The sequence below is a fragment of the Fukomys damarensis genome, unplaced genomic scaffold, assembly GCF_012274545.1.
Source record: "Fukomys damarensis isolate Sample0158 unplaced genomic scaffold, DMR_v1.0_HiC HiC_scaffold_19, whole genome shotgun sequence".
Lineage (NCBI taxonomy): Eukaryota > Metazoa > Chordata > Mammalia > Rodentia > Bathyergidae > Fukomys > Fukomys damarensis.
In genome coordinates, this window is record NW_022900931.1 from 12,311,712 (window position 1) to 12,324,452 (window position 12,741).

The following is a 12,741-nucleotide window of genomic DNA, read 5'->3' on the forward strand; positions in this document are numbered from 1 at the left end:
GTTTTCCAATTTTTTTTTTTTTTTTTTTGGCTTTTTGAGACAGGGTCTCACTTTGTAGTTGAGACTGACCTGGAACTTACTGTGTAGCCCAGGCTGGTCTCAAACTCACAGCAATCCTCTGGCCTCAGCCTCCCAAGTGCTGGGATTACAGACATGCGCCACCATGCCTGGCACATTTACAAATTAATAAGAACCCCAGGAAAAGTTGGAAAGATGTATTTTGTGTCATAAGGTTGTATAATTTTCCTTCCTCCACCAGAGTTAAGTGATAGAAAAATTGGAAAAAAGCTGGTATAGTGGCACACACCTGTAATCCCAGCACTTGGGAAGCTGAGGCAGGAGGATCACTGTGTGAGTTTGAGGCCAGCTTGGACTACATGGTGGGACCCTGTCTCAAAATTAAAAAAAAAAAAGTTTGAAGAAAAGAAAAGACGGAGGATTTAGATAAAACAAGTTAGTGATACAGTGAATTGGAAGGAACATTGGTTTGGTCTTGCTTTGGAATGTGGGTAATTAGTGTCTCCCAATAATACTGTATTCCTTATCTTTAAAATGGGATGTTGTTATGAGGGTTAAATGAAATTACATATATAACATGCTTAGCATTTGTGCTTGATACATTCTTCTTTAGCTTCATTCAGTTGGCGGATCAGTTAGGCACTCATTAGTATTTATTAAGGGACAACTATTTGCAGGGATCCATGCAGTGTTAGCAGATTTATAGAAAATAACATTCTTGATTTCTAGAGTTGGAATTTAAAGATATTTAAGAAGTAATTTAGGAAAATAGATTTTATAGTACCCCTCTGTAGTAAAGAATATAAGCATTTAGAGCAGTATTTTATTTGCAGAATTTTGTGAAGGAGTCCAGTTTTAAAAGACTTGTTAAATTAAAAAGGAAACAAAGGAGTATTTAAATGGAAAACACTCCACAAGATTACTAAAATCATTACATTTATACTAAACTTCATGGTGAAAAAAAACAAACAGCTGTGTAGTCCTCTTTTCTCAACATACATGTTGATTATACCTACAAGACATACCATATTTTTTAGGCAGTCTTGGCTGCCACAGTTAGGAATGAAGTTATTTATTTTGGGCACTATATCCACACGAGATTACCCCTTCAACCCTATTTAAAAGTTAGGGGACAATATATTTCCTGTTTTCACCCCTTCCCGCTACTGAGTTTGCTAAACATGCTTAATTGAGGTACGTCAGGCATAGTATCACATGACTTGCAGTCCAGTCTATTTAGGAGGCTGAGGCAAGAGGATGTGAAGGCTGAGCCCAGAAGTTTGAGCCAGCTTCATCAACATAGGGATATAGCACCCCCCTTTCAAAAAAATGAAAATTGAACCAAAACAAAGTTTCTTCCACATCTCTTATTTGTAATGAAGATCCTTCCTTATGGGACGGGTTTGGCTGTATAAGTTTGTTTAGTGACTTTTCTGGTTCTGTATCTTAATTTTGATGTTTGATTTGATCATTAAGTAATTTATATAGGTCTAAAGAAATATTAACCTATAGAATTAACTTCTGTCTGGATGTTTTAAAAAGTGTTATTTATCAGCTTACCTATATAACTAGGAACATTTTCATCAGCAGTAACTGCAATGATAGAATATCATAGTTTGTTTGATCCTAACATTTATTAATGTTCTTCACCTGTTAAGCTTCTCTTTAAAGCTTGAAATCCACTAACTGTAGAAGACTTACGTTGATTTCCTGTGAAGATTTAGTAGGCATTCTTCCACAATTGAGATGGAGTCCTTATTCCTTGTCCTATCTCATTAAAAGAGATTTGTTTTTAAACATCAAATTTCTCGTGTGGTTATCTTTACAAATTGGATTTATACAATTTTATATTCATAGGCAGGAAAGCAGATTTTTACCAAAACTATGTAAACTGATGTAAAAAATGAATTATGAAGCTTTATACAATGTTTAACCATTGTTCTAAGCAATTTCTACGCAAGGCCAATTACTATATTCGATATTTTTCTGTAGAACTATTCTTTTAAAAAAGTTTTTTATTATTTTTATTAGTACATATTTGCAGTATAGTATATAATGATAACATTCATTGTGGTTAGTTGGTACATATACGGGACACATATTAAGTCTTTTTTCATCTCATTTCCCACTTTTCTTATCCTCGTTTTTCCATCTAGTACCTTTCCCTTTGACAAAAATCAGTCTCCCTGTTTCTTATTATCTGTCTTGTTTTGCTTTTTATTTGTACTTTGGGTTTCTTAAATAAGAGAAACCACATGATATTTAAGCTTGTATATCAAATTTATTTCACTTAACATTATGATCTCAAGGTGTAGCTATTAGCACTATTCTTAAAGTATTTCTAGTACTTCATTCCTTACTACTTATATTAATATCTTTCAAAATAAGAGTTGGGTGGCCTTTAAGAAGAAAAAAGATCTGGCCAGGCCTGGTAGCACATGCCTGTAATCCCAGTACTCAGCAGGCTAAAGCAAGAGGAGTGCTGTGAGTTTGAGACCAGTCTGGACTCCCTAGTGAATTTAAGGCCAGCCTGAACTACATAGTGAGACACTGCCTCCGAAAATAAATAAATAAATAAATAAATAAATATTTTGTAGGCTCTTTTTCTTCTGAATTTTCAGGATGTTGGATCAGTGTGTTGCTTAAATTAGTATTTATACAAATATTTTAAATTGTGAAAGTGATAAAGAATGCTTTTCTCTTTATGAGCATTTAAATATAAAATATTAACCACAATTAAATCATTTCACTTAGTACTTGGTAAATATTTATTTTGCTAATCTTGGATTAGGTAAACTACTTATACAGAATGAACTGTCTGCTCTGCACTTAAAAGAATCATGAATATCTTGACCCATTCCCTTGATACAGTTACAACAGAGTTTATTCATGAGGGTGTTACCAGCATCCATGTAATATAGTATGTTATGATGATTTGGTATAGTTTCTTTTTTTTTTTTCCTTCCCTTCTGGGACTTTCATGTGCTACGTAAATGTTCTTATCACTGAGTTACATCTCAAGTTCTTTTGTTATAGATCTATAGTAAGGATTTTAAAATTATTTATTTAGAAGATTTCCCCCTTCCCCTATAATAGCAAGGATCTTATTTCTTTTGTCTCATGGGTCTGGGCCTGCCTGTTTGTTCTCTGCATTTGTATGCAAATAATCATTCTTAGAATTTTATTCTGGTTGTAAAGAGTCATGGGAATTTCCCTCACTTATAGGATCCTTTTTGCCTATGTGGTGATTTTTGTTGTTTTATTCTTTGAGGGGAGTGGACCATGTGATGTGGTAGCTTTCCAAAAAAGACTATATGGAATATATACATATTTAAATACAATGTTTGTTTGAAATGTTTCATTACATAGTTTTTTGCTTGATCGATAGTTTGGCTGGGTATAGAACATTAGCTTGAAATGATTTTCTTTTTGAATTTGAAAGCCTCCTAAAAACTGAGACACATTTTTTCTTTTATTACTTCTGCTGAGAAAGCTATCATTATTCTTATTCTATTTCTGTTCCTCAGTAGAAGCATGTAGAAACTTAATAGTCTCCAGTGTTCTAAATTTTCATTGTTGCACATCTTAGTATGAATCTGTTTATTATTGTTTGTTGGCATTCATTGGGCTCTTTTGTCTGACAATTTTTGCTCATACATTTTGGGAATATTTCTTTTTCTTTCCCTTCCTCCCTTTCATTTTCTTATCTTGTGTGCAGTGCTGGGGACCATCAAACTGAGGGCCTTGTACATGCCAAGTAGGTATTCTACTACTGAGCCACAACCCCAGCCCTGGACATTTTTCTGAAACGATCTCGTTGATAATGTTTCTCCATTTTGTCATTCTAGTTTTTTTCTGCTTTCAACTTTGTCTTTTTGTTCATGTAAATTTCTTCAACTTTATCATCTAGTTGTATTGTTTTTTATTTTTCTTATATTCTATCAATTTCTGTTTTTCATTTCTTGCCTATATAGTATTCTAGAACTCAAGTAGTTGTAGTAGTAAAGGGTGCATTTTTCTGTTTATATATTTTTTTGGTAGTTTTTTTCCTTTTTGGCACAGTCTGTTACTTTATGTGCATTTTTTGGTGGTGGTTTTGGTGTCTGCCTTCCATGTTAGAAACATTTCTCAATTGCCCTCTTTTTCCTTGGTTGACTTCATAATGTGATGTGGAAGATTAAAAAGTTGACTGGAATATTTAAATTCGGCAATTTTGAACTTTCCTATAGGATAATCTGGGTGGGTCATATTTGGGAAGCTCTCCACAAGACCTTAGGTCTTGTGCCTCATGCTGCTCAGATGCCTCCAGAAAATAGTCAAATAGTCTCCTATTTTCCTACGTGAAGAATAAAAGTTTGGCAATATGGAAAAAAGCGATTAGAGATCTCTGCAGTTATTTACCTGTTTTTATATGGTACTCATTTTATTTATTTATTTATTTATGTAATTTATTTTACTGGGGATTGAACCAGGGCTCACATATTAGGCAAGTGCTCTACCACTAAACTGTGTCCCTGGGCCTGGTACTTCCATTTAACTGTTCTATGTACATAATATCTCTTGTGCAGTGCCTATAAAAACACTAAAAACTGGAAAGTACTCCATAAAAGGTATTTTTACAACCTTTGATTTTCTAGTGCAGAGACTTTTAGCTAACACTAAGGTGATTTTTTCCTAGAAGATAAGAATATGTAGAGATCCTAAAAATAAAGGTTCTTAGGGGTATGGACATTTTTGAGATTTTTGTGGTAGAAACAAAACAGTGGATGTGAATTTCAATTAAACATGTATTAGGCAAATGATAGTTACATGCTGCAGAAGAGAATGAAAAATTGTGAATTTTGTTCCTATAAAAGATTACTAATACAAAGCCATAAGTAATGAAATGTGGTAAGTGCAGTGATGATATGAATAAATGATTTTGTGAGAACAATTTTACCTGGTTTGGGGGATGGCCATAGTAAAAAGAAAGAGTAAGAAGTTGTCAGTGTTAAAATAGTTTAGGTGGAGTCATAAATAGGATTTATGAGGTGAACTATAATAGTTTCTTTGGGATAGGAGTTAAAGTTTGGCATTTATTTGTACCAGTTGTCTGAATAATAGTCTACAACTTTCCTTTCCCAACTGTTTCCATCAGACAAGGAAACAATGACTGTATGAAGTGGGAATAAAGATCTGTGGGGTGGGTCTGAGTATAGTCTGCATTTATGTTTCAGATTTCATCAGTTTTGTAACATTACTCTCTGAACCTGTTTGTCCTGTCACAAATTGGTAATAAAACTTGTGGCGGTGTGCAAATTAATTGAGATAGTTTAGTGAAATAGACTTATCTTCCTCATCAGGTAGCTCTAAATATTTGTAAATCCCTTCCACAATAAACTTATATCCCAATGCTACAGTAATTTTTATCTGTCCTTGACTTTCCCAGTTCACTGCTATTTTGTTTTTAATGGATAGATTTTCCTTGAGCCACCCTCAGAATTTCAGTTATGTTTTTGAAGAATTATTATGGCTTGGATCAAGTATAACTTTTTTTTTATATAATACAGCTATCTAGTTTGCCTCATGGAAAATGAATAATGGCCTTTTTAATGCTCAGAAATTAAAAACTTATTACAGAAAAAATTCAAACATAAACAAATAGAATAACTCTTGTGCTCCTCCTTCAGTTCAAAGGTTTATCATTTCATGGGGTTAGTTTCCATTTAATTACTATATTTCTACCAACATCACCACAACCCTTCATGAATTTTAATAAATACTTACATTTAGTGATAGATAGAAATAACAAAAAATTGCTAAATTTTAGGAAAGTAGACCAAGGAAGAAGAAAAGAAAACATGGATTCTAAAGCTGATGTGAATTGAAACCAAACAGGTTCTTTTTGGGGGCTTTTCTTGGTGGCTTTTTACTGCCATGAAGAAGGGGATACTCTCTCAAACTTTCTTCGTAACATGTGCACTTTCAGACTGGTTTGTTTTTGTTTTTTACCTTTTGACCTTATTTTTTTTCCCCCCAGAGTCGCCTACATTCTTTATTTGATTTTCACTAGCAGTCAAACGTTGTGGGTTTGCTGGCGGGGGGTGGTGGGGTGGTGTATGTCTCTGTCAGGGCATGAAATAAAATGTGCCCTGGGACCACTGACTTACCTGGGGATGTATTTATGACCATCTGCACAACGACAGAGAAAAAAACTTTATATTTAGTATAAATTAGTTATCATCTGTCTTAGTTCTAGAGATATTGTCAAGACTCAATAATTTGATTGTAAGCTTTAACAATTCTCATAGAGTTGAGCTCTTAGATTCATTCTGTGGGTAAAATTTTAATTAGCATGATGTGAATTGAAATTAATTTGATCAAATTATTATCAGGATTTAAGCAACTTAATTTTCTAGAAATTATGAAATCAAAGTTGTCTTCATGGTAAAAATAGTATAAAAGGTTAAAAAAAAAAAAGGCCTTGAGCAGGGTTTGTCTTTTTTTTTCCCCCCTTTCTGGACTGAAATGGAGGCTTGCTTTCAGGCGAATTCCCTGATGTTTGCTCTGTGTGATTTGGCTCTATCTCTGTAACTGCTAATATGTGGCATGGATTTCAAATTGGGATCTGGATGTGCTCAAAGTCTGTATTGCAAGTCGGGATTCACAGGCATTATGTTACAAAACTGGCTTGCTGCCTTGTGTGTTCTTTTATTGTGTTCTGAGTAGCTGCATTGTTTGTTGCAGTATATGCATTAGCTGTTGTCTGTGTTCAGTTTCCTGCAGGCTGACATAGTGGGAGGGGCTTTGTTTGATACATAGCAGAGTTTTCACTGTGAGAGTTCTTGAGTGCACATTGCAGCCATCTTAATTACATTTTTGTGCAACTGAGACTGTGCAGCTGTCTCAAAATGGCTGCTAGCCTAGTCTTTGTAGCTGTTTAGGCAGCAAGTATGCCAGTGAGACTTGTCACATGCATCAGGACCAGAGGTAAGAACCAATTACTTTTTATCTTTTAGTATTTTAATTAAAATATTTGAACATAACTGGTTTTATATAGGAAAGCAGACTTAGAGCTTGCTTGCTAAAAAAGTTGAAATGCTTGCTAGAACCTGCAATCCTATATTGTGGAAACATACCCTGGATGGTGAGGTCAAAGGTTAAATTCCTGTAATTTCTCACCATTTTATGTTCTGTCATTGCCAGAACATTTGATCACTCTGATAGTGCTTTTCTAGCCCTAATTAACTTAATCTTCCTTTTGTGTTGAATATATTTGTTTGATATTTATTTGTAGAAATTCAAAAATTAAATTATCTGAATAATTTCTTTTAAAAGTCATAAAAACCCATGTTTTATACACAAAGTATGGTTTCTCTTATGTGTTATGAGGTATTTTGTGGCTTTCTAGAAAGAATGGTAATACTGTGTATTACTCTTAGAAGAAATTTTAATACTGTTTTGTCCTTTTTTTTAATCCTTTGAGTTATTTGGGTTATAATTTTTTCTCATCATACAGACTCCTTCCAGTATCCACCTTTCACATTTTTTTAATGATGCTTCATTTTTTTTCTTCAAATTGCTTAAGTTGGCATACAGATTCAGATTTTGAATTTAGAAATAAATTCATATCTAGGCCTACATAACCCCCTTTTTAAATATTCAGTGTATTCTGATGCCAATAGAGTTGGACTAAATAATCAATTATTTTATTTAACTAAGTGGTGATATTATGTATATTTAAAAGTAATACAACAATGATTTTGTAAATTTAGCTTCAAAAGTTTCAAAATCTTTCTTAGCATTATGATGTAGTAACATTTATTGAGATACTGTAAGTCTGTGGTTACCTAGAAAGTTGGAAGAATGAAGTTCTTTTTAGGTTTTTTTGAGATAGGGTCTCACTGTGTAGTTGAGACTGACCTGGAACTCACTGTAGCCCAGACTGGTCTCAAACTCACAGCGATCCCCCTGCCTCAGCCTCCTGAGTGCTGGGATTACAGGCGTGCATCACCACGCCCCGGCGAGAATGAAGTTCTTATTCACATAGTATTTCAGAAGGCAGAACTGTGTTTTGCTTTAAGCCATATTTAAATCGCAGTACTTATTAAATGTTTTTCTAATGGTATACTATACTCCTATGGTATTGTCAGTGGGTAAAGTATTATGACTATATCCCTGACCAAGATGACATAGAACAGTAAGTTCTTAACATTGTGAATAGAGTGACATTCTAGAAACAGCAACTTTTTGTGTTAAATTTTTAGAGAACCTCCTCGAAAGGGTATCTGGTGTTTTACTGTTGTATACTTACTTTATAGGGTAAATTTATAGCTTTTGTTTTTCATAAGTATATTTAATAAAATGAAAACAATTAGGTTATGATTAAGAAAACCTTAAAATGAGGTCACATATATAATTATGTTATTGTGTAGATTTAGTTTTGTTATATAACTGCAGCCTTTAAGGCACTGTCGAATTCAGTTTGAAAATTATTCTAAACTGTATCTTCTTCATGTTCTTTTTTTATTTTGATGAAGGTAAACCATATGATCTATAATTTATAATTAGTAGTTTAAAATTGCTGCTTTGTTATAAACTTGTGTTTTTACTTGTTCTTAGGTTTTTTAAAAAAATAAAATAGTTTTTCCTCACTTAATCTAGTGGAACATGGAGAATTTTCATAATTTGAGTATTAATTTATGTAAACCATCCAGAAGCATGTGAACTTGCCCCTGAAAAAGAAAAAAGAAAAAAACACTAAATGTGGGGGATTTTGTCCATCACTCCTTTCAATGAGATTTTGTTCCATAGTATGACATAGAGAAGTTAATGTGCCGTGACCTTAAATCACTTTATTTTTCATGTTTTTCTTGTAAATAGCTCACTTTCTTATAGGCAAGGGTGGAGGGAGAAGAAATTCTTGTATTTAAAGTATATGTATTTAAAAATACATATATTGTGAGCCATCGATTTGTTTGGAATTCTTTAATATTGAGGAAAAACTGACTAGCAATTATATTGATTTTCAGATTGGGATCAAGGGATATTTTAGTGATATAATTTTTTGGCCTTCAATTGCTAACTATAAAATTTACCTTTACCTTTTGTTAGATTATTGTTTGTACGTGGGGAAACAATAAACAGTCTGGTTATTCCTTCATTGGTGTGCACATTTTTGCAACTGTAAACATAAACTAGACTTAACCAGAATTATTATTTTGGAGTCGGTAACAGTTTAGATTTTTCTCTGCCAATTACAGGTTACCTTATTCTTCTGGGTAATAGAAGGCATATCTGGAAGTTGAAAAAAACTAGGCCTTGAATTCAAATCAGAGTTTTATATTGTTACTTCTTTTTATCTTCCTCATCTCTTTACTCTTTTCATAAACTGTTTTATTAGCATATTTCTCAGGGAAATGTTGGTGTGATGGAACTGGATTAACTGAGGGCCCAGTCCTGAATTTGCATACTGTTTCGGCCACCTTCTGATACTGACCAGCTCATTCCATTTTCTGATTCTTGTTTCCTCATCTATAAAATGGGGAAAAAGTTCCGTTTTTGCAGGCATATGCTGATAATCATTTTATATAATGTTTCCTGATAGTACTGTGAAATATCCTATAAATATAGGTCATTCTAATTTTTCCAGTAATTTGAATGCTTTTCATTTTATTGCTTCTCAATTGTCATATACTTTGTCATGTGTGTCTAGATCAGTAAAAAACATGGTAATTCCTCATAATTGATGCTCAAAAGCAAGAAGTTCTAAGTAGCATAACTATATCCACTTGGTAATGTTATATATTCATATCAGTGGTAGTGTGGGTGCTAATCATTTCCTATGTATAGTTAGTTAATTACACGTATTTCTTAGGTAAAGACAATATAGAATGTCGGCATTAATATAATTAGAGATATAGGAGAAATGTTCTGGTTCTAATCTGGCAAGTCTTCCAAATACACTGTGAGAAAATATAACTTATCTAAATAGGTTATTTGAATCAGGGGTTAGTTTCTTCTTTTCAGTACAAATGAGCTTCTTAAGAATGGTGAAATTTTCTTTCAGTGGCCACAAACTGGCAGGCACAAGCCGTATTTGTATCTTTTAGCCATTGCCCCATTTCTCTAGCTGTTTACATTTGTTGTCAGATTTCATACAAAAATCTAGATGTCTTACCTTTTGAAAAACAGAAGATTGGGCAATGCTGGGTCTGCATTTCTCCTTGAGAACAATAGCCTACATTGAATAATACATGCTGTGTCTTTCAGACAGGGCTTACTCTTGCTCACATTTGGTCCTCTTTACTGATTTTCATTACTTGCCTGGTCCCTGTGGACAGTTTCTTTTAAAAATCCCATCCTACTTATTTAATGAAGTATTAGCAGCTTTAAATATTTAAAACATAGCTTCTAATCCAGAAGAAAGTAAGCATAAGTAAAATTTAGCCTACTCTACTTGGTAGGAGAGACTTAGCATATGTAAAATCAGTTTATTATTGGAAGGAGTGGCACCATTGGTAACCTTTGACTCTTATTTATTTATTTATTTTTTTTTTGGTACTGGGGATTGAACTCAGAACCTTGGGCTTGTGAGGCAGGTGGCAGAACCACTGAGCTAAATTCTTGGCCAGATTCTGTGTTAATTTTCATGTTAGAGTACCAAAGGGGCTGATTGACATCAGGCAAAAGGACATTCAAAGAGAAGAGATTTTTTAAATGTTCCTTGCATAAGTGCCTTGAGGTCTTTTAATATGATGATCATTCTCTTCTGTAAATACTGCTACTTTGTTAAAGACAGTATTGCTTACCAACTAGATACTTTTAATGGTGAAGTGAAATTATATTCCAGATATTCAATTTATAGAACAGGTAAATGAAATAAATTGTATGAAAGATTTTTGGTCAACTTGATTGAGCATGTTTTAGCTTTTAAAATAATGAGGACATTTCCTAAAGTGTTTTTAACTGCAGATGTTTTCCAACAGAAATTTTTCTTAACTAGATAATGTAAGAGGCCATTATAAACTTATTTTTTGAGAATTCACATTTATTTAAAATTATTAATTTAACTATCACAATTATGTGAAGACTACTTTGATACATGAAACATGGTAGTTTATAATCTTAGTCTCACCTGAATTTGAATTTTGCCTTTTCCCTGAGAATGTGTGTCTGTGTGTGTGTTTGTGTGTGGAGTGTAATGGGCGACTGAAATCTGGATCTTCACACTGAGCTACATCCCAAGTCCCCAGCTCCCACCCGCTTTTTAAAAAATTTAAGACAGGGTTTTGGTAAGTTGCTAAGGTACCCAGTCTGTCTTCAAACTTGTCCTCCTATTCCTCAGTTACCCAGAGTGCTGGGATTATAAAAAGCCAGCTTCTTAAATATAACACCCTGAGGTTGGTAACTCCAAAGAAATGCTCAAAGAATTCCTTTTTGGGAAATAGCTTTCAAATAAAGCTTTAATGAACATTTGAAGAAGCGATTTAACTTGCACAGGAAACATGGACACACCTGCTTAAAACTGCTACTCAGTTCCAAAAGAGAAGAGTTGGGAGAAAGGATAACTTTTATTCAAGTAAGTGATAGTTTTTTTAAAAAATCATTGATAAACTTTCACAAGTTTTCTTTGTTGGTGATTTGTAACATTTTTGTTACTGGTCATTAACCTGTGAGTACGGAAATAGCCAAAACAGCCTTAAGTGACTGGTGAATCTATTTGGCTGAACTGAAAGAGGGAGGTTAACACTAGAGAGCTATCTGAGGCTTTTGCATCTGCCTGAGGGTGTTTGTCTTTCTTTCTCAAGTAAGCCAGGTTGCAGCTACCTTTGAAAGTCTCTGAGTGATGCTCTCCCTTGTTGGAAATAGAAATACCATAGAGTGCATAGTGGAAAGCATTAGTATAGAAGTCAGGAAAGATTATTGCTGCTCTGGTAATGCTATTGTAGTTTTCGGTAAATTAGGAAACCTTTTGTGCCATTCCTTGAATGAAAGGTGGTTGGACTAGATAAAGCCAGTATTATTTTTGTGGGATGAGGCAAGTTACTTATTTAAAGAACTTTAATTTTTCTTATTTTTAATATGGCGATAATGTGTACCACATTGCATTGATATTCCGATTTAAATGAGGATAACATATATAGCACCTAGTGCGGTGTGTGGCACAAGATAAGTGTGAAGTAAATCATGTTTGCTTATTTCTCACAAGATTCCCTTTAGATTTTTTCCTGTAGACTTTTTTTCCCCTTTTCTATCACTTTCAGGAATAATGGAATTGGGAAGAAATCTAGACTACTGGGTACTTTAGAAAAACGTTTTGGTTGTGGGGGGTGTTGGCAGTCTGGCTGATTTACAGTAAAAATTATAGAGAACAAGGTTTTTAGAATCTCAAAGTGAAGACCTTAAAGAACCCAAAAGGAACAAAAGAAGAAATTTCACTTGTGCTAAGATTGCATGGCAGAGTAAGAAAAAAATGGATTATGAGTCAATCAAATGATTCAATAAGTTTAACAAATATTTGTTATGAATCTGTTGTTTGCCAGACACTGTTTTGAAGCTTGCTTGGTGTACAAGGTCTCTGCCCTCATGGAGTTTATATTTGTGGGAGGAATGGAGACACAAGCAATGTGTGTGTGGTGGTGCGGGGGAGTAATGAGAGATTACAAATAATGAGGGATTGTAAAGCTGCATGAATACTATTAAAGTGTGGTCTGTGGTCGGTCCAAGAACTCTTTATTCCTT

At 33.8% G+C, this 12,741-nt stretch overlaps 1 protein-coding gene across 5 annotated transcripts in view; it reads left to right on the plus strand.

The window, feature by feature from the left end:
* Atf7ip (activating transcription factor 7 interacting protein) overlaps positions 1–12,741 on the plus strand; it is a 109,024-nt gene that overhangs the window by 14,786 nt on the left and 81,497 nt on the right. For 2 of the 5 annotated variants that reach the window (XM_010638414.3, XM_010638413.3), the window contains exon 1: positions 6,726–6,987. The exons of 1 other annotated variant lie outside the window; for it this stretch is intronic. In XM_010638414.3, the coding sequence (XP_010636716.1) occupies positions 6,971–6,987 (17 nt within the window). In that variant the 5' untranslated portion in view covers positions 6,726–6,970. Of the gene's footprint in view, positions 1–6,724; positions 6,988–12,741 lie in introns of those variants that run through there. 2 more of the 5 variants (XM_010638412.3, XM_010638415.3) reach the window with 2 other exon arrangements.